This window comes from Suricata suricatta, chromosome 3 (assembly GCF_006229205.1).
Source record: "Suricata suricatta isolate VVHF042 chromosome 3, meerkat_22Aug2017_6uvM2_HiC, whole genome shotgun sequence".
Lineage (NCBI taxonomy): Eukaryota > Metazoa > Chordata > Mammalia > Carnivora > Herpestidae > Suricata > Suricata suricatta.
In genome coordinates, this window is record NC_043702.1 from 37,399,244 (window position 1) to 37,422,194 (window position 22,951).

Genomic DNA, 22,951 nt, shown 5'->3' on the forward strand with positions numbered 1-22,951 from the left:
TGCACCAGTTTACATTCCCACCAACAGTGTAGGAGGATGCCCGTCTCTCCACACCCTCGTCAGCATCTCTAGTCTCTTGATTTGTTCATTTTAGCCACTCTGACTGGTGTGAGATGGTATCTCAGTGTGGTTTTGATTTGTGTTTCCCTGATGATGAGTGATTAGGTATTTTAAATAGGAAGCTGTTTAGCAGAGCATCTTGCCTCTTTCCAGTATATCTGGAGGTGTGAATGTTCAAGAGGCCCCCTCAGGGGTGTGCTCAGGAATTTGCTGTATCACCCAGTGTGGATCTAGTGAAAGATTTCACATTCTCCAGGTTGGGCTTCCCCACCCCTGGTGGAAGGCCTGCCGTAGAGGAGACAGCCATAAAACATTTCTCTCATGCTTGCAGGTGTGTGGCCTTGAATCAACACATGTGCACCCACCCCACCTGCCAGTGCAGCGATACACATGCCTTTCAGTGCACACGTGTCCCCAAGGCCAGACCTTACAGACTTGTCATCAGCCCTTCTCAACCTCTGTTGCCTCTTTGTCCTGTGGTGTGCTGAGCCTTTTTCTCCCATCTCTGGCACGTTAGAATCAGCAAATCTTTCTGGTACCTATAGGAAGATAGCTAGTCAGGTCACTACCTACCTGGGTAGTCGTTAGCGGGCATATAGTCGTTAGTGGGCATGTTCTCAGCTGGCGGTGTGGTATCAGGACTGATCTGACACTCACTCTTTTTTTCAACCCGAGAGAGCTTTAGTGTAATGAATGGGCATCTAGGGGGACTGGGTTAAAACTAATGCCACGCTTGCGAATTCATGAGGAAGTTTGTTAGTAAATTCTCATAGTGTTTCATAAGATTGGTGCTCTGTGTAATGCAACCCGTGGTAAAGACTCACCCCTACTTTGCAATGTAGTTCAGATCCCAAAGTCATTGTCAAGAGTTTTCCTATCACATTGCAGCAGCAGGATTCCATAACCTGCCTAGAACATTCTGATTAAAAAATTTGCAAAAATTTTTGCAAGAATTTTGCAAAATTGTTAAAAAAAAAAAAGTGAAACAGTCCCTGTGAAGGTGTGCTGTTTGCCCAGATCTATAGTGATCATTTTGATTCAAATCAGAGCTTAATATCGCTTTCTAAATCACAAATCCCAGGACATCTAATTTTCAAGTGTAACCAGAACAGACCAGGCCCCTGTGTGATCTAATCAGAGGAAGTAGTTATATTCAGTCACTTTAAAACAACTTAGGTGTCTATGCCATTTGTGAGAAAATGTGGGGAGGGATTATTTGAAAGCAAAATAAAACTTGCAAGCATCATTTTTCATTTCTCTGGCACAATCTGTCACATGGCTTCTTTCTCAAAAAATTCCTCACCTTTTCTTAACTTTCCTGGGTTGACTGATAGACGAGTGAGGGCTTTGAATATATATGTATACATTTTTGTTCATATTTTATCTCCAGCACTATATGCATGTGTTGGAAATATTAACATAGTCATAGAAACATTTCCAAATCCAAATTATGTTTGGATATGTTTGAGATGTCTGGTCATGTCTCCTATATATTCTCTTAAAATTCAGAGGAAATTTTCTGGAATCCAAAAATCATATACAGGAAAAAAATTTATCTTTTAAAAATAATTTTTCACACCAATCTCTGTATATGAAATATTATGGGGAAGGAAGAGTTAAAAAAAAATCTAAGTCTGTCTGCTTACATTATTTTAGCTTTTGGTGGCATTTAAAAAGAGAATTCGGTATTTAAATTACTTTTTACAATCGTGTTGTACATTAATATAATTAATCTTACTTTTCTAAGGACGAAAAAGATAACATCCTGGAGCCCAGGCAGCATCAGTAACTTCTGCCACTGAATTCAGCTCTAAACATGGCCACTTGTTTGTTACTTCTGATGACCATTCATAGTACTGAGAAATGAACCTGGAAGGTAAAGCAATATGACTGTGGAGCAGTGAAGCAAAGGAATGGATGAGACACCTTAATGACTGGCTTAAATGTGTAGATCTCCCTAAGGATATCTCCATATGTGCCTCCTAAAGAGACATCGAACTTGGTAGATCCCAAGTCATATGAATTACACACAGTCACAGGGGTTCATAATTATTCCTCTTCTCTTCCTCTTTTATGCTTTATAAAGTATGTTCACCTCAGTCATAGCATTCTTGACATTGCATTATACCTTATGTGCCAGTCTTCCCTCACCACACTGTGAACTCCTGATGGCAGGAAATGGGTGTTTCTTATACTCTATAGTAGGCAGTCAATAAATGCTTTTCAATGAATGAATGAATGCACAAACTGGCAAATTGGAGGGACCGTAGTCAAAGACATGTCCAGTGTCCACAGCATTGCTGTGATTGTTCAATATCCCTGGAAATAACCATGGCACAGAATTTTACCCTGTGTGGTCTTTGTGGTATCTGTATCAGAATCAGCTCCTTGGGGTACTTGCTAGAAGCCCAATTCCTGCATTCTGACTCAACCCTACTGAACCAAAATCTCTGGAAGGGAAGCGCAGGAATCTGTGTTTTAAATGAAGCCTGCAGGATATTCATTGTGAGTAACGGAGATGGGTTATCATTGCTATGGTGAATCACTTAGCCAAAGGGAGGGAAGCCAATGATGATTGGTGACCGAGGGAATGTGCAGTAGGTGTTGGTAAGTCTGCTTATAGAGATTTTAAGACCCCAATGTGTTCCGCCTAAAGATAATGTGGTTTTAATTAAGGAGAAGGGGCCTGTTTCTGACCTTATTATTTAGATCTGAGAAAATTCTCTGAGCCACCACTATACAATATAGATAAGAGAATTATATGTGGTGTGATCTTCTATCTCAATGCCTTTGTTTTCTGGGTTCAAACACTTTATTTATTTCTTCTTTGGAGAATCAGATTTAATGGAATTAATTCCAGTACTAATGACAGGATAAATTGAAAGAACCCTAAGGAGTAATTTTAAAAAAACACTAAATGAAGTCACTTTGCAAAAATATCATGAATTACTAAAATAGGCAAGAGTGAAAATTTTCACGTTTTCCTGATTGTGTTCTATAATATTCATAAACAGATAGATATAAAACTATATTAAAAGGATTTTAGGGCTTTTTTTTGGTGTGTGCGTACTTTGCTTTTCTATTTAAAGAAAATGTACTGCCACCTAGACTTGTAAGAGAACAAAGAAGACATATGAGACATGAGTGGACAAACTTTATATAAACTCTAACAAACAAAATTAGATTTAGAGAAGGTATTTAGGTACATGAATTAAACATCTTCAGTGTTTCTCTTTTGTAATTATATTCCAGCCTGAAAGTTACCTAAGTCTCTAGAATATGCACTCCTAGAAAATAGACTGTTTCAGTTGGAAAACAGACACTTGAATGCTAGTAGAAAGGGAAATAAGAAGGAGGATGGGAAAGGGAACAAGGAAGGTAATATTCAAAGAGCAAAAGCAAAACCAGAAGAGTGTGTCTCACAGAAGCTGACATGTTTTTAAGTTGAAAGGAAGAAGCTAAACATTAAGGTGAGAGAAGGTGATTGACAGAGAGGATTGGGTCAAAACCTCCACCATAACAGGGTAGAACCCTGTAAAAGAAGGCAAGGAGTAGGTATGGACCCAGAAAAGATGGCATTAGGGAGATGAGACCTAATGTTCTCTGTGTTTTGGATGGTATCCTGCTCCAAGTAAGAGATTGGACAGATTTGAATAATTGTTAAGAGAAATGGAGAAAGGAAGTAACTAAGTATAAATGCAACAATTGATAATTGGTTTTAAAGGCCAACAGCATTTCTTTGATCAGTCAGAACCTTTACTCAGTGGGGAAAGAAATAGATTTATAATTATGTCTACATTATATTCATTAGGGATTTAGAACCCTTTCTTTGGTATAACATTTTATACTCAGCTATTTTTCTTATTTGGAGTAGGGACATTTAAAAAAGACCAAAAAAGATCAAATCACCTAATATACATGTTAGATGAGGGGAATAAGAATAACTCATAACTCATATAATCTGGGAAAAAATATACTGTCCTCAGATACCCATGAAAAATAGATCTCAGCATAGAAATACTGTTACTGAAAAGGTTCTGGGTCTAGACTAGAATTGACTGCAACCTAAACAAAGTGTTAACCTACTTAAGGAATGAAATTTACTCTGAGGGACCAATTAACGTTGGTCTTCTTGAAATAAAGAAAAGGTATGAGTCATTCTAGTGTTATTTATATGGCGTGACCAAGGTTGGGCCAGAGTTGTGCTAGCTAGCAGCAGTAGCAACTGTGGTAGTGATGGAGGTTGTGATAGTTGTAGCAAAATAATTTGTACTGTTTGCCCCTAAACTGGTTTATTTATATGGACTTGGTATTTTCAATTAAGGGTAGCTGCCACTCGATGGCAGGAGTGCTTGTATCTGTCAGGGATAATGAATTATCAGGAACATAATCTCATCAGAGAAAAATTTCAATCCAGAATAAACAATATTAATCAACTTGAGTATCTTCTATGTGACAGACACTATGCTTGGTGGGAAATAAGATCTTTCCTATGGAGATTTACAGGATGGTGTCTTGCTGTTGCATTTTAAATCAGATTCATCAAACTTATGCTCTGGGCCTGTTCATTCTAATTCTGACCCATTACTCATCATATATGGGACGTTTGAGTTCTGTATGAGCCTGAATACTCATGGTACATTTTTAGCATTTTGCTTCAAGGGCATAGTCTGTTTTTCTTTAAATATAAATTTAACCAAATGGAGTTGTCTACATCACCTATGAACCAATGAGGGGAATTGAAGTCAGAGGTATATGGCTTATCCCAGCCTACAGGAGCTGATGGGTAAATTGAATAGGTAACTCTAGGGGCACCTGGGTGGCTCAGTCAGTTAAGCGTCCAGCTTCGGCTCAGGTCATGATCTCACAGTTCGTGGGTTCGAGCCCCGTGTCGGGCTCTGTGCTGACAGCTAGCTCAGAGCCTGGAGCCTGCTTCAGATTCTGTGTCTCCCTCTCTCTCTGACTCTCCCCTGCTCGCACTGTCTCTCTCTCTGACTCTCAAAAATAAATAAAAAGCATTAAAAAAAAGGTTTGAATACATAACTCTAGATCTGTTTCTTGTGCACGTGTGTGCAGAAAGGACAGAGAGAAAGAGAATCTCAAGTAGGCCACGTGCTGTTAGCACTGAGCCTGACATGGGGCTTGAACCCACAAAGTGTGAGATTATGATCTGAGCCAAAATCAAGAGTCACCTCCTCCTCTCCCGTTTTTTAAAAAATTGATGCTCTAGATCTGTTTCCTGGTCAAAAGTCTTGGAAGCAATCACCCATTCCTATTCTCCCTTATTTCCTATTCACATGGTACAGTATTTCTACCTTGAAGTGGATGTGGCTGGGAAAGAGTTATTAGTGACCCGTCTTAGAACAAGAGATGCCTACACTGGTTCTCTGTCAAACTTCTTTTTCCAGGAAGCATGTAAGTGATGCGTAGCTCAGGCATCACTTTCTGTTTGGGACTCAGACCACTTACAATAGTTCGCATCCCATTACCATCTCCCGTTCTATTTCTGCTTCTCAGTGGTCCTTTTTCCCAAGTTTGTGTCAGAAATGTGTAGTTCAGGGCACCTGAGTGGCAGACTTTGGTTCAGGTCATGATCTCAAAGTTCTTTGTTGTCAATGCAGAGCCTGCTTCAGATCCTCTGTCCCCTTTTCTCCATTCCCCTTCCCCTGCTTGCGCTCTCTCTCTCTCTCTCTCTCTCTCTCTCTCTCTCTTGCTCTCTCGCTCTCTCGCTCTCTCTCTCTCCCTCTCTCTCTCAAAAATAAATAAGCTTAAAAAAATGTGTACTTTGTTTGGCTTACCTGATGGCTTTGGGAGAAAAGGTGAGTAACAGCAGAAGTGCAAACTTTAGTGTGGGTTCTCATTAAAAGTACGATTTTTTTGCTGCTGCTGTTTATCGCTGTGATCCTGCCGATTGCTCCCTAAAACAAGATGTAATGCTACTTCATCTTTCCTGAGGCCCCAACAGGAAACTATCACAACAGTATTTTCGGAAATGTGTTATGTGCATAGCCACGTTTTTTGGAGCATATTTAATATCTGTGCACCGTTGACTCCCTATGCCTATATTCTATTCCTTGCAGCATCAGCTTTCTGTGTCTTCCAAGTGACCAAATAGCTAAAGAGTAGTACATTTATTTGCAAAAACGTGAGAATCATTCTCTCCACCTAAGCAGCTCTGCACATTAAACTATCTTTTAGAAAGGCAGCAAGTACCTTCATTGTCTAGTGCAAAGCAGTGATGCAGTCACGGGGATTCTAGGTCAAGTCAGACATGATGAGTCTAAATCACTGGTTGATTCTTACCATGGTAGGTATTTCTGTGTTAAACTGCAAGTAACAGAAACCCAACCACAGGGGCTTCACCAGGTAGGAATTTATTTTTGCATAGGTAGCAAGAAGTCTAAGGGCAGGTGGTTCAGGGCTCCAGGACTCATCATGGTTACTTCTAACTTCTTGTTCTGCCATCCTTAGTGTATGGTTCTCATCCAAGAGGAGGGGAGAGGGAAGAGCAAAAAAAAAAAAAAAAAGATTACCGAGTCTGTCCTTTTGAGTGGGGAAAGAGCAGAGAAAGAGGTCCTGAGAAGGCTCCACACTGTCAGTGCAGAGCCCGGTGTGGGACTCAATCCCACAAACCATGGGATCGTGAACTGAGCCAAAATCAAGAGTAGGGCGCTTAACCGACTGAGCCACCCAGGAGCCCCAAGTCTGTCCTTTTTTTAATCAGGGAACTGGAAGCTTGAGTCTGGCACCTTAGACCACTCAGCCATCCTGACACCAACTGTCCTTTTTTAAATCAGGAAAATGATTGCTTTCCCAGAAGTCCCATCCAGTAGACTCCCACTTATGTCTCATTGACCATAACTGGACCACATACTACCCTTAGCTGCAAGGAATTCTGGAGAGATGAAAATGAGATGAGAAATTTTTAACTGGAAACATTGTTTCCTTGGATAAAATTGGGATTTAGTTGGCAAGAAAGAAGCTCTGTGGATAGGCACTGATCAAGATCCGCCCTGAGGAGCCACGTGACATCTTTCACAACCAGGTTTAGGTGATTGCCTTTTAAATATTGCCTTTTAAATCTCACAGCTCTTGGGTTTGAGCCCCGCATCAGGCCCTGTTCTGACAGCTCAGAGCCCGGAGCCTGCTTCAGACACTGTGTCTCCCTCTCTCTCTCCGCCCCTCCCCTGCATGTGTTCTCTCTCTCTCAAAAGTAAACATTAACAAATATTGGCATTGTTGTTATACTGCTGTGATGGAATGGAGTGGTTTGCCTTCTGTTGTCCGTCTAGGAGAGCAGGCGACGGCCTGAGAGGTTATGCTTTTCCATTCTTATAAAGAACAGTGGCTCCTTCTTGGCCTTTCACGGAAAGAATCTTTAACTTCCAATGTGCTGGATGCAGTTGGCATGGGAGCACCTTTCCTCCTAGAGTTCTTTGGCTGATGAACACGAGGAAAATAGTAGGCTCCAATTGAAACCACAGACAGAGACAAATCTCTCAGAGCTGGATTATCTGACCTCTCACTATGGCCCACGTTTCTAGTTCTTTCATGCTCAGAAGCATGAAAAGAAAAGGGAGGTTTTTTTATTTTTTTAGGTTTATTTATTTTTGGAGAGACAGAGCACAGGAGCAAGAGAGGAGGGAGAAGAGAGAGAGAAGGGCAATCTCAGGCAGGGTCTGCACAAAACCTAAAGTGGGGCTTGAACTCATGAAACCATGACCTCATGACCTGCGATGAAATCAAGAGTCAGATGCTTAACTGACTGAGCCACCTTTTGGAGGGAGGGGGCCTTCTCAGGCCTATTCCTGAGCTTAGGACCTTTTCTCCATCTTTACGGGTTTTTTTTTTTTTTTTTTTTTTTTTTAGTGTAGCTCTTACTTCACCATGTCTAGTTTATCCCCACTCTCAGTTAAAGTATATCTGTAATCTTTCCTCCTAGGAAAGGGAATTGGAGTAACAAATGAAAATATCTTACTTTAAAGGCCAGTAGGTACCTATAAAACTCTGAATGGTCTTCCTTTCCTGTTTTTAGTTTTATTTTCAATTCTAGGCCCTAGGACAGAACTTCAAACGAGTGTGATGTGGGCCAACTACAGGATATGAATCCTTTCAGCCTTTATGTTGAGGGGGCAGAGCTGGGCACAGCCAGAGGGTCCCCACCTGCCCTTTATGTTACAAGCATCTCTTTCGTTTATCCCAGTGTGTCCTACAAATATAACTGTTTTCTGTGTGCCAGGAGGTCAGAAAGCTTGGGAAATGCTGCTGTCGGACTGATTCTTCAGGTTACTATCCTTTCTATCCATACAAAAGCCTAAACATTCTTTCTCTCCTTTTCTTGTATCATTTGAGGTTTATGGCCCCTGGCCTTTTGTAAAAGATTATCCTAGCAGACATCATGGCTTGGTTGGTGTCTCCTGAACACTGCTCATAGCAAAACCACACTGTGTCTCACTCATTTTCATAGCCTAACACCCCCTGTTTTAAATGCCATGTGGAGTTCTATTATAGTCTCTCAGTTTTGCCCCTCCTTTCTTTTTTATATAGGATTTTATAGATGGGAGCGCACCCAACTCCTTTCTTATATATCAGCTCACCATTGACGCTTCAGTAGTTGTAACTTGTGTGCTTCCCTGTTTTGGCTTTTGGCAACATTGATTCACTGGGCCAAGCCCACAATTGCCAACTTCTTTCCACCTGCTCCCCAGTTCCCCAGGATCAGTGCAAGGACAGAAATGCAAGGTAATAATCTGCTGGACCTGGGCCTTAATAATAGTGTTCATTAATATTTCCCCCTTTATCTTTTTTTCCTCCTTTATCTTCCCCTCCCCCTTTTATTTTAGATCTAGTGTTAGTCTTTGAGCTAAGAGAGGACACACAGGTTGTGATTAAACTGAAAAAGTGTTTGTTTGGTTTTTCCAGATGAGAATTCTCCAGCCAACTTCTGGGATTCTAAAAACAGGGGTGTGACTGGAACCCAAAAAGGACAAATCGTGTGGAGAATTGAGCCTGGGCCCTATTTCATGGAACGTAAGTACTCAGCGAGAAATAGAAGTTCATTACTGAACATCCATAAATATACAGAAATCTAGGGAGTCTTGTCTGATTTATTATAAAAGTTTCTGGCTCTGATTTACATATTTATGCCATGTATTATCAAACTGCAAAATACATTTTTTTAGAAAATGCTCATTAGAGAATGTTCACCCATTTTGAATAAAGTATATGTAAATATATGTGTGTGTATATATACACATATACATTACATATATCTTGTGAATGCATGGTATATAAACCATGTATAGTTATTTTAATACTTTGCACATTTTTATATATGCTTGTATCTATATTTGTAATTAATATTAACTTCAGGGAGGAGAAAAAATAATTCAAGATTTCAGTTAACTTAAGAAATTTATTTGCCTTTAGAACACTTTGCTATTATTTTTCCCAGCAGTGGAAATAACTATTGCATTCAGGTCCTTGTCTTTACAACTGAATGAGAGAGTCTGGGCATACTGCCCTAGAGGTCAGTTTTAAGAATCAGAAATAGGCTGCAGGTAACTCAGCCATTACTCAGTTGATCTGATGTTGTATTTATTTGCAAATACAAATGTTTATATATAGTACATGGCTCACAGAAATAGCTTATCTCTTTTTATTTAGGGTGAAGGAAAGTATTTATATTTGCCACTAATATTATTGAGAACATGGTAGATACATTCTTATAGAACAGGTAGAAGTGTGAATGAATACACGATTTACTGAGTGGTTCAAGTTAACTTTTACAATTACAGTTCTTCATTAACGTAGAAAAGTGAGCTATTTAAAAATTTTATGGGTTGTTTACTGAATTAACTTTTTGATGTTAAAGAGATTTAATATGAGAGAGTGTGTATGTGGATATTAGTACTGAAGGATGGTACTTATTAAACCTTAAAATATAAAGTAAGGCGTGATTAAATGAGAACCCGTTACAAGCACACTTTTATTAATGTATATAAATTTTTATAATATGAAAAGCTCTTTTCAAAGATTAACAACTGTTACTTTGAATTGCCATCAAAGATATTAGGTAATTTCTTCCACGTCCTTACTGGTAGGTCAGCATTTCATAACTTTCTCTAATCATGCTTCTCTCCCTTAAGAACTATCTGTTTTTCGTAGTGTAGTATCTGGCTAGAGTCTCTTGAAAACCTAAAGGGAATGTAGTTTTTAAGGAAAAATGTTCATGCTATCAATAAGTGAGGGGGGAAAAAGCAGATACACACAAAATAATTATAACTAATACCATAACATATAGGGAAAAGTCTGGAAGGAGATTTGCCAAAATGTGATCATGGGTTGTTTGCTAGGAGGTAAGATTATGGGTGATTTATTTTTCTTGCTTATTTCTACTTTTCTTTACTTTCTAACATTTGGCCCAGCTGGCAGTACAGTCTATTAATAAGAAAAATAAGTGGGGAAAATGGAATGGGTTTACTTTCATTCAGTGTGATTCCTCTTTGAAACGATGCCAGGGTTTAAGAAGCTGATGTAGTGGAGGATCTTGCCAACTGAATTTCACGGGAAAAGGTAAAACCAACCTTCGTGTTCCTTCCAAAATGGCAGCCTGCTAGGAATGATTGCCTCTGGATGGAGTGTGTAGCCTCATACTGTGGGGCTCAGGTGAACACCGGGAAAGAAGTTAGTATCACATGCTGTTACAATTTAGAACATTATATGTGAAAAATCCCACTTGCAGGTATTTCATATGCCATGATTGATTTTATTTCTCCTCCCCAAAGAGTTAGAGATTTGTAATGTCCTGGCTGGTCAGGATCCTAATATCTCTGTGAATGTTTTTCTTTATGCTTCACTCTAGTATTTAATAAAAATAAACTTGACATTGAAACTAGGACTTGGGAATGAAGGAAAGAGTAGGTGTTGTTTTATTTTCTCCTCTAAATTCCATATTAATTCTTTACACACAAAACTGGAGATGCTGTGTATCATGAATATAAAACTGGTAATATTCAGCAATGTATTTTATTAAGGACTAAGAAAAATCGTGTATGTTAAAATCCAAGACAGTGAATGAGAATTACAGAAGATTTGTCTTTAGAATAAATTTGTCTTCATTAATCAGAATGAGGCCTCTTCCAACACACATCCTAATCCTTTTATTGTAAAAACCTAAGGTGGTATTTCCCTGAGTCCTTCGTAGTGTATGTGGTCTGTGTCTTTTAGACTTTATTTATTTATTTATTTATTTATTTATTTATTTACTTATTACCCCATATCCAGCCAGAGCAGACCTAAGGGACTCCCCAGCACAATGAAATTTTGCTTGGACCTCTGGAGCTGATGGTGTGGCGCTTCTAAAAACGTTGGGTGAGGAGGGGTTAGACAGCTTCTATATTTTCAACCTCTGATCTCGAAAACTTGAGACATTTAAAAACTTTTGCTTTCATCTTCAGAAAGAAAATTTATCTTTAGCTCATCAGAGGTTCAGGCAAAATAAAATTAAACTTTTCTGAAGATTGCTCTAAGTTCATGGGCAAACCTTGATTTGAGCCCCATCTAAACTATTTCTGAATGTAAGGATGGCTTTAGTTTGTCTGGAAAACCCCCCAGAGGAGGCAGGCAGCCCAGACTTCTATTATTACAGGGCCTGCTTAAATGAATTTGAAGGACAAAGACAGGTGTAATTTTGGGCACATGACCTTCCTAGGCCCTGGAGAGGAGGATCAGCTTCCTCTGCACCTACTTGTCATCAAACTGTCAAAAAGTCCTTAGAAGAGCTTATGCCTGCAGAAGCTGAATGGGTCATCTTTGCAGGATGCGTCTTGCGTTTTGAAATTTAAGAGGATTCAAAGTTGCCTCGTCATGCTACAATGGCTCTGTTATTCTTTGTAATCTTTCATAGACTGTGGTCATTCATTCATTCATTCACTCAGACCTGCTTTTCTCATTTCTTCTATTCTTCTGTCTCCCTCTCTCTCCCCAGCCATCCTGAAATATTTCACGTGTGTGCCACATGTGTGCCACACTATTCCAGGAACTCACTAAGTCCTGGATCAACGACTGAGCTTGGGAATAGTACACTTCATTGCTGTGTGCTAAACTGCTTTGTGATCATCGAGGATAGTATCAGAACAGTGTTATTTGTATAAATGGTATAGTGCTTTCATACATCTCTCCCCCCCACTCATGCACGCTGTCTCTCAAAAATAAATAAAACATTTAAAAAAAGGATCCAAAGGTCCAAGTATCTCCTCAACTCAATGCCCCAGTCATCAGTTTCCCCTGCCCAAAGGCAACCACTTTTACCAGCTCCATTCAACCTGTCTGAAAATATTTTATTCATATACAAACCCAGAAACAGACTGAATGCTTTAAAAATGCAGTGCCAGGGCTGGCTGGCTGGCTCAGTTGGTTAAATGTCACTGGGTGGCTCAGTCGTTTAAGAGGTTAAGCAGCAGACTTTGGCTCAAGTCATGATCTCACGGTTTGTGAGTTCAAGACCCACATTGGCTCTGCACTGAGAGCTCGGAGTCTGGAGCTGCTTCAGGCCCTGTGTCCTCCCCTCTCTCTCTCTGTCCCTCCCCTTCTTGTGCTTTCTCTCTCTTTCAAAAATAAATAAACTTAAAAAAATTTAAAAATGCAATGTCAGAATCATGTAATTATTGAAACCCCTTTACTTAAGAGCACAGATAACTTCCTAAACCCTGTTCATCTTCCCCTCCACCTCCGACCTCCCCTCCCCCCGCCCCAAACAAGCCCAAGGTCACATCTCATGACAGTCCCCCTCCCATCACCCCGCAGAGGTGATGGCATTGTCACACCTGTGTTCTGGGTGATGTCTTCATTAAAATTAGTAAATTAAAAATTTGAAAATAAAGTAGCTTCTCTGTCTTGTCAGCATTTAAATAGAGGCTGCCAAGTCTTCATTGTAGTAAATCTTTATATGAGAGTATCCTGAAGATTACGGAAAGGCACCAAAATATATTTCTGTAATTCCGTAATATTAGCCATTCAGAAGGGACCTCTGAGAGGGGAAGATGCCATGTGGGTGGTGCTTTCTTCCTTCCTTCCCAGGCTAGAACGGGCCCAGCCAATGCCAGGGCCCTTAGAGGCTCATGTGGAAGGCCTCCTCACCTTTCTCCTGCCTTGCTGCCCTCTGAGGCAACATGCTTTTTTTTTTCTAATTCAGTCAATTTATTTAAATGTATATTGTACATAAGTTACAAATTCTCAGTTTTGCCACTCTGCTAGAACTTTTCCAGAAAAGCCTCCATTTCTTCCTTGATCCTGTTTTACAGGGAATGTGAGGTTACTATCTGTGTTTTGAAGGTTATAGCTGACACACCTGTTCGTTGGTCTTCCTGGCTCAACGCTGGGCAAGGTCAGTGGAGGTCATGCCACAAGTGTCTCTGAGGAGGGAGGTAGACCCAGTGATGGGATCACAGTGGCTGCACAGGGCCACAGCGAGATTGCGCAGGGGCAGTGTGGCCCCCACTCACAGGAAGGGCCAGTTTGTTAGGCGCGTGATGCGGAAGTGCATGTGCTGCTCCCACAGCCTTGTGCTGAAGTTGTGCAGGGAGATGTCCGAACCTGGGGTGGCACCTCCATGCTGCCTCTTGGACCCAGGACACAAGTGCTTAGACCCCAGCCCCCCCCCCTCCCCGCCTCCACTATCACTGGACCAACCAGGCCCTAACAAGCAAGCCAACACGCTTTTTATAAAAAGTGGATTTTTTTGATAAAATACTCTTGCTTTATATATACATATGTGCATATTTTAATATATTTATTTCTATAATCAGAGGCCAGTAGGAGCTGTTGGCTGCCACATCAGGCTGTGGAGAACCCGTTCTCAGGAACATGGGATCATGCATTGCTCTGTAGTCCTCTGTCTCTCCTGCCTGTGCACAGGGCTGGCTGGTGCCACAGTGGGCTCTTCCCTTACCTGACGCTCGGTCATCACTCATGTATTTACTTTTACCTTTCCTTGTATCTCTTTCTCAGAGGTAGCTTTTTGTTTTTCTCGTGCAGTGAGTGCTTACAGATTGTAGCTAAAGTAGAAGCATGGATGCCAGTTCCCCTTTTCCACCCTTTGTGAGTATTCTACATTACCTCTTTCCACAATTAAAGTGTTTAAGCACATCAATCAGAATGCTATTCTCTCTCTTTTCTCTCACTCAGAGGAGATTTCATTAGTAACACCATTTAAAAAAATCTTGAGTGACCCCATAAAGCACTAATATTTGAAGAGGAACGCTCCCACCCTGTCAGGGAGGAGAGTTGCTGCATTTTAGGGGCGGAAGTCTGTCATCACTGGTGTTCTGCTGAAGGAGGAGCCAGCTTGTGTCAGTCCCCGGCAAACAACTAGCTCTGTCCAGTCCCGTGTCGTTCTTTCTGATGACCCGCCTGTGTGTTTGGTTCTATGATGGGTGATCTGTGCACATCCCCTTGGCTTTGCATCTAGCCTTGAAGCATTATGAAGCCATTACCTCTATCATGTTTTGGTGATCGTGCCCACAAAATCTGTCCTGAGCAAATCAGAACCAGTTCATCTTATTAGAGTTTCAGCAATTCTAATTTGCCACTGGGGTTGGAGATTTTTGTTATAGCAAGGAATAAATAATACCCAAAATGGTTTCACTAGCCAAGCAGGCCTGGCTATCAACATCCTACAAACCAAAATCAGCAGTCACTTTTTTTTTTTCAGTCTCATAATCGATTACCTAGCTGCCTCTTAAAACCTTACAAAAGAAGAGATAGCATCCTAACTTGAGCGGGAACTAGGGGAGGATGTCTTATAATAATGCACTTGTCTCTGTGGAAAAATAAGCTACTCTCTCACTTACCACTGATTTGATCTATGAGGTGCCACCGCAGGCAGATTCACAGGCTGCTCATTCTCCGCATTTTGAGTGTGATCCTAATGAGCTCATGCCTGCAGAATTCAATCCTCACGCACATCACCAAGCATTTGTTCTTGTAGGATACATGCTATTGATCTTGGAAGAAAGCAAGTGGGAGAGGAAGGTTTGCTCAGACCTATACAACTGTTACTATTTCAATAATAACCAAAAGCTTGTGTTAATGTTTGGGAAAGTCCTTTGCAGAGCTGTTCCCAGGCAAGCGAAGTAACAGTGCAGCTAGAATTCCTGTGCAAGTCATCTTGCTCTTCCTTAAACCCAGCATGAATAATCCTGTTCCCTGCTTTTACCACCCCTACCTTTAATCATCCCCATTTGTCTCATGTGTAAGCTCGAGTCCAGACCTGTTTGTTCCATGAGGTCTTTCCGGCCTCCACTGTCATCGCTCACTTCTCCGTGGTCTCCACACTCTGCTCCCTGGCCGCTCTTCCTTTTTAGTGCTTGCCCTTCCTGTAATTGTCATCCTAACAGCTACACGATAAAACACCTGTTAGACCAGAACTTTTTCTAGGATTCTCTTGCACTGTCTGGCATATATTGTGACGGGTATGTGGTAAAAATCTTTTGCTTGATGATGCTAACCACATTGCGAATCACTGCACTGTGATTATCGTGCACAATGGAAACACCCAGTATTTTCCCTCATGACAAAGATAATTTTTTAAGCTTTAACATTTTGTCATTGATGGGAAAATATAATTTTATATTTCTGTATATAGTATTCCTAATCCTATATAAATTTCTAAAATGATATTTTTAAAGCATTATATCTTTCTCTTAAAAGAGGCAAACCAATACACCGTAGGGGATCATTTTGTGCAGTCAGGAGAGTTGGTAGAAGAGTAACTTCTTTGGGAAAATCCATCTAGTGGCCCCACTTTAATAATCCAGGTGACTCAGTTGAGAGCAGAACCCCACTCCTGAAGGCTGCGACTCTTCCCTGGTGCCTGTCCATCAGCAGCATTGCCTGTGTTAAATGACACTTTGGGGAAAAGGCATTCTGCAGTGACACTACAGTGACTCAGATACTCTGTATACAGAGAAATTCTCCTGGTTGTAGGTTTTATCTTCAACACATTTTGGCTTCATGGTCTTTGAAATTCTAATTACTTTCTGAATCAATCATTGGCATTTGTATTGCTTTTTATCAAGCTCAAATTTTGTATGTGTGAGTGTGTACATATACACATGTGCTCCTGTGGGGAGAGAGGTATATATATGTCTCTATCCATCCATCCATTTATCTACCTATCCATATCTATATATTTATATATCTGTATACCAGTGGCTCCTAAATTTGATCCCTGTCTAGTGATTGCATCGAAGTTGTCTGAAAAATTAAAATACAGATTCCCTATCACTACAGAATCAATACAGTATTCTTTCTGACTCTGTTAGACTGCTTTTTTGCTATTTCCATGGACAGTGGTGGTTTATTTTGGAGAGGCTAGGAGTGAAGGCTTTGGAGTCACACAGACTGGATTGGAATTCTGACTCTGTCATTTCCTGTTTGTTTGACCTTCTGCAAACCTCGACACTTCTGTAATGTGGGGACCACTTCTGTAATGTGGGGACGGGAATTTCTGCCTCCCAAGGTTGAAGTGGGGATCAAATAACAACATGAGCAGAGACAAAGCATGGTGTCTGGTGTGCTGGGGAGTGCCTCAGTAAATGGTGGCTGTTCTCATCCCTACACTACACATATTTTGGTTGTTGTTTTGTGCATTACTTTTCTCATGTAGTTGGGATATTCATAGAAAATTTCAAAGAATTATGTAAAATCAAACAGGAATTGCTATCGTTTATTTCTTTGATTGGAAAAGAGGGATTGATTATTCAGAGTCTGGAGGGGTGTGGCAGATTTCTTCAGCTGATTCCTAAATGACTGGTTTCAGTGTTGAAATGACTGTTTTTCTCCAATCAATTTGCAGCTGAGATAAAAATCTGTTTCAAATACTACCACGGCATTAGTGGAGCCCTGCGTGCCACGACCCCCTGCATCACCGTGAAGAACCCTGCTGTGATGGTGAGTACCCCAGTGCCGCCTTCCTCACGAGGGCCTCAGGACTCCTCAGCTTCTGTTCTTGCCAGGGCAGCTCTGGCAGGGCCATGAGGGGCAAAGAAGAAGGAGACACATAACAGTGTGGGCACTGTTGTGGGAGGGGAGACGACTTACAGGCTGGCTTACCTGGATCCGTCATACGAATCAGTGGAAAAATATGATTTGATCTATAACGATTCTGCCAATGGTCACCTCCTCAGAGAACCCATTCGTGAAGCAAATAAGTGAGCACACCATCAAATTTAGTCTAAACCGTAGTCTAAATTTAGTCTGCTGACTGGTTGGGAGGAAATGGTGGCATTGCACCTTACCTGAGTTGAATTTACGTAAGCTCAGTGAGTAAGAGAGAAAAATAGCAATTTAAATCTTGCATGATTCTATCCGCAGTCAGCTTAACAAGCTTTCACCCCAAAGAGCGTGAGATGGGGATCATGAATGCGCTATTCCCTCAGGAGGTCTGAGCACCAGATTCCTAGATGCTGGGTTGAGCTCTAGGGCTTAAATATACCAAATATACCACATATGTGCACCTTTATAGATACATGCATTTTTGGAAATAGGCAAGTGGTCCAGACCCAACAATGGTGTATCATGAAGTCTTTCCTTTCCATTTATTCATTCAAACAAATATTCATTGGGTACCTGCTAAGTATTAAGCATTACGCCCATCATTGGGGATGACATGATAAGCAAAAACCCAGTCCTTGCTCTCACTGGTCTGGTGGGGACAAGAGACATCAATTAAAGTAAGTTATGTTTATTTGAGAGAGAATTACTATGAGGGGGAGTAAAATGGGGCTATGAGGGCACATACTAGTAGAATTTATCCTGATCAAGTAGGTCTTCAAAGGCTTCCCTGAATATGGTGTGTTTGCAGGACATCTGAAGGATGAGAAGGAGTTACTTAGGTGAAGGGGAGGGGCGGAGGGAAGAGCACTTCAGTAGAGGGAATAGTATTTGCAAAATCATCAGTTTCCAAATATCTACTCTCATTTGAATTATGTTTGAGTTCCCATGCAGTAAACATAATTTAGAATTTAAAAGAATAATCCACACATATTATTCCAGATTTTTAAGGTCACCAGGAGAATAGCAGTCAATGATTATGAAATCTTCCCTGTCACATACTAAGCTCTGGAATATGCTTCAATTAATATTCTAAAAAAAATTACAAAACTGGGAAAGTGAGATCTTTAATAATAAAACCTTTGAAAAAGTAACTGTGTGTGAAATTAGACAATAACTTCCAAGCATGATTTTCTAGATTCAGCTTTTCTTAGACTTGAGCAACTTTAGTGATCAGGTATCACTGAAAGCAACAGGGTTTTTCAGCGTGGTGAACACTCATCACATGCACTAATTTTGCATTGAGACTACTCTGTCAAAGCCTGTGGGCAGTTTGGAGATAACTAATTTTCTTCAGTCAGGTTTTAGAGAACCATAAAAACTTCATAAATACAGCTCTGGCAATCAGAGTAGAATATTTTTGTTCAAAGTCTGACTAATGGAATTGGTGGTCAATAGATTTCTGACCCAGCTAAGACAATTGGGTATATGTCCAAAACTGGAAGTCTGGGGGACCCCTCCCGGTGGGGATAAGTGCTGTGTTTCTACCACAGCATGATGGTCACCTAGTTCTATGACATGTGTCTAGTTATTGTGACTGATTGACAACGTTGATACTTTAGTTTGATTATTCCATGACCATACACAAGAACCAGTCCTGGAACAAGCATCTGAGCACCTCTGTAAGGGAGGAAATGAGCTGCTATCCTAATTGTGTAGTGTCCTTTTTCATATATCCTTTTGCAATGAATCAAGGATTAAAAAAAGTTGCGTCTTTTCTGCTATTTGTACTTTGACGTCATTGTCATTCATCAGAGTACCCAGTAATATGTGTCTCCGGCACTTGGAACAGGAAATCCTTTAGCTTCGGGGACAAATAAAGGCTAGCATCACTCACTACCATGTATTGTTTCAATACTTGGTTGTCAGTGTTCCTTCTGGGTTTTCCTGGAATGAATCTATAGTGTGAGTTTATTTAAAAACCTGTCTCTAAACATTAAATGCAGATGTGTTTCTTATCACCAATGTTCTTATGTCTAGTGATAATGTTTGGTCTTTCCTGGCTTTATTGTCATGAATGATAAAATTGAATTCATGGAGTATTACTTCAGAGGAGCATTTGCCACTGTTGTAGTAAAGGATGCTATCTGTGAATCCTGTGAGAATTGTTTTACATTAGCCTTTGCCAAACAGTGGTTTACATTTTCAAAATGAGAATTTGAAGGCATTTTCTTGTGTTTCTATAATATCTTATAACATTTTCAACAGGTGTAAGTGAAGACAGACCATGAATCTTCTTCATCTCCTTTAACTCACTTAGCATCAGCCTGGCTTAGTAGGAGGAGACATGTTTTTGGAGGGAACACATCATATTGGGTGGTGTGGTCCATTTGACAGGAAGCTATGGTTTATCAGGCTGTACTCAGGACTTGGAGGGCAGGTTGCTGAGGGTCTGTCGCATAGCAGTCTGTACTACCTCATGCCGTTCATCACTCTGTGGTCCAGGGGTATGTGTGGTGAAAGCAGGATGAGACAGAGCCAGCCATCAGTTATCTGGCCACTTGGATGCTGTGTCTGTTCCCGTTAAGCTGGGGATAAGGAGTCAGAGGGGAACAACATGATAGGATACACTGTACATACTTGTTGAGAGCCATTTCAGACTTATCAAGAGGTTGGTTTTATGGATGACATAAAATAAAGTTACCTGGATGATACTCTACTATACTGCAGATGACATTTGAAAACATCACATGGAAAACAGTGCTGATTAAGGTACAGGAAGTAGAGGGGCGCCTGGGCAGCTCACTTGGTTAAAACTTCTGACTCTTCTTTTCAGCTCCGGTTATGATTTTATGGGTTCATGGGATTGAACCCCACGTTGGGATCTGTGCTGATAGTGCAAGACCTGCTTGGGACTCTCTCCGCCTCCCTCTCTCTCTGCCCACCCCCCACTTGTGTGTCTCTCCCTCAAAATAAAGAAACATTTAAAAAAGGAAAAGGAAGTAGAAATTTATATTTCAAAATTTGAATGGAATTTATTTTTAAATTGCTCAACTTTGCTTAGATTAGTAAAGCTTTATCTCTTAGCGGTATACAAGTTTTAAAAAATTGAAGTATAGTTAATATACAGTGTTATATTAGTTTCCTGATTCAACAATTCTATATATTACTCAGTGCTCATTACAGTAAGTGCACCCTTTAATCCCTGTCACCTATTTCACCCATCTCCCCACCTACTTCCATCTGGTAACCATCAGTTTGTTGTCTATGTTTGAGAATCTGGTTTTTTTGTTTGTCTTTTTTGTTGTTGTTTGTTCATTTGTTTCTTAAATTCCACATATGAGTGAAATCGTGCTATATTTGTCTATCTTTGACTGACTTATTTCCCTTAGCATTATACTCTCTAGATCCATCCATGTTGTTGCAGATGGCAAGATTTCATTGTTTTTATGGCCGAGTCATGTTCCATTGTATATATGCCACATCTTTACCCATTCATCTATCAGTGGTCACCTGGGCTTCTATATTTTGGCTATTGTGAATAATGTTGCAGTAAACATAGGGCTGCATATATCTTTTTGAATTAGTGTTTTTATTTTCCCTGGTTAAATATCCCATCCTGGAATTACTGGATCATATGGTAATTCTCTTTAATTTTTTGAGGAACTCACATACTGTTTTCCACAGTGGCTCTACCAGTTGGCATTTGGTGGTGTATGATTTTTTGAAAAGTGAGGGAGTGCTGCAAAGATTAGATGGAAGGGTTTAATCCATAGTTTAGAATTAAAATGTGGTCTCTATTTCCCAATTATTCAAAATATATTCTGCCTTCACTTCAGTCTCCTACGGTATTGTGGGCTTCTTTGTTAGAGAACCAGGGAACCTTTTTTTTCTAGTGTACCATAAGTTGAGCACTAATTGTATATAAATTGAGAGGAAGGCTAAATTTGCCATACTTGGTGGTCCATAAATGACTGGCTTCAAGTGAGATATAATTTACCTAGAAGCCTTCAGGAAAACTTTTACACTACAGTAATCAGTACAGCAGCACTGCAGACTCTTACGTCTGCTAACTCTAGTAGCTGGGCCGTGTACCCGCAGCACTGGACGGGGAGCCTACAAGGGCAGCGAGCATCCGTGTGGGCTCTCGGAAATGTTTGGTAGGAGAGGATAAATTTTACATGGATGTGGATGAGTTTGACATCAATCACCTGTTTCGTTTATTCTGTTTTCCTAATCTAACGGAATTTGGTGTTTGGTTTTTAACTGGAAGGAATATTTTATTATTTCAATAATGTAAGAGTAATGTAAGTACATTTACTACATATCAGCTATATTCTTATCAAAGAAATAAAAAGACATAAAGTAGTTTGATTCTTATCCCAGGGAATTTAGAAGTTCATATTGGTTTCATTTAGGGTAATGATTAAATTTAGGTGTAACTCTTTCTCTTGTCTCTGAAAATATGCATTTTTGTGTTGGGATTCCAAGATTTACAGCATATGAAAGGCATAAACTACATTGCATGTTTGATACAAAAAATAATAAATTTGTAAATATATGTGGTTCCTAAAGAAGTTGGGTACCATCATATTCCTGTAAAACATCAAATATGTGCTTTTCCTCTGCAGATGGGGGCAGAAGGCATGGAAGGAGGTGCTTCCGGAAATCAACATTCTCGGAAACTCGTTAGCTTTACGTTGTCTGGTAAGGATGTCTTTAAACATGATGTCCAGTTTGAAAGTGTATAATTACTTCTGTCTACAGATTCTCATATATGATATATGAACTAGTTATTTGTTTTTTGGTAATACTTCTGGAAATTCAAGTATATTTCTTACCATGAAAAATTAGATTACTAATATAAACTCAGAAATTATTTCTTCCACCAGGTTTTCTAGTGATAAAATGACTATAACTATATACAGTTACTTAAAAAAAAACCATGTTAACATATGCTAACCCTACCTGAGAACTTTGATTACTGAAAACCATGTGTGCTTAGGGCCACCTGGGTGGCTCAGTCAGTTAAGCATCTGACTTAAGCTCAGGTCATTATTTCATAGCTGGTGAGTTCAAACCCCGCGTTGGGCCCTGTGCTGACATCTCCGAGCCTGGAGCCTGCTTCAGATTCCGTGTCTCCCTTTCTCTCTGCTCCTCCCCCACTCATGCTCTGTCTCTTTGTCTTTCAAAAATAAATAAACATTAAAAATTAAAAAAACAAAACAAAAGAAAACCATGTATGCTTAGCTCATCCAGAGAAAGGAAAGTATTGGAGACTAGGAAAAATAAGCCAAGGGATATTCCTATTTCTGTTGGGAAATTCACATAAAAGTTACAAAGCTGAGAAGACAACTTTTTTATTTTCTGGTTAGAGAAATATTCTAATTGCTTGAGTGTTTATAGAAATGCACTGCTTTTCAGATTGTGAGTTAGAACTTATCTGTGTTTTAAAGTTTAATTTAGTTGAATCCAGCAGTTTAAAAAAAGAATAGAGGGGAAAAGTCAGAGTTTTTCACCAAAGGGAAATATTTTTACATAGAACATCAGTTTATGCAAACTGAAAACTGTCACACACAAAATATACACACCTATATATATGTATACTGGGTTTCAGAATAAAATATGTTCATATGTAGATCACAGTCAAAAAAGTTTGAAAGCTACTGATTTAAAAAAGTTAATTGGCAGTCATAAAGTCAAGAAGACACTAAGAAAGTCAGTCTTTTTAAAAAATGTTTTTTATTTACTTTTGAGAGACAGAGAGAGACAGTGCGAGCAGGGGAGGGTCAGAGAGAGAGGGAGATACAGAATTCAAAGCAGACTCCAGGCTCTG

At 40.0% G+C, this 22,951-nt stretch overlaps 1 protein-coding gene and 1 pseudogene across 1 annotated transcript in view; one reads left to right on the forward strand and one right to left on the reverse strand.

The window, feature by feature from the left end:
* Window positions 1–22,951, forward strand: part of HECW2 (HECT, C2 and WW domain containing E3 ubiquitin protein ligase 2) — a 221,801-nt gene that overhangs the window by 67,272 nt on the left and 131,578 nt on the right. The window contains exons 2-4 of the mRNA XM_029934189.1: window positions 8,983–9,090; window positions 16,919–17,013; window positions 21,747–21,822. Of these exons, the coding sequence (XP_029790049.1) occupies window positions 8,983–9,090; window positions 16,919–17,013; window positions 21,747–21,822 (279 nt within the window). The remainder of the gene's footprint in view (window positions 1–8,982; window positions 9,091–16,918; window positions 17,014–21,746; window positions 21,823–22,951) is intronic.
* LOC115288652 lies at window positions 13,314–16,076 on the reverse strand (annotated as a pseudogene).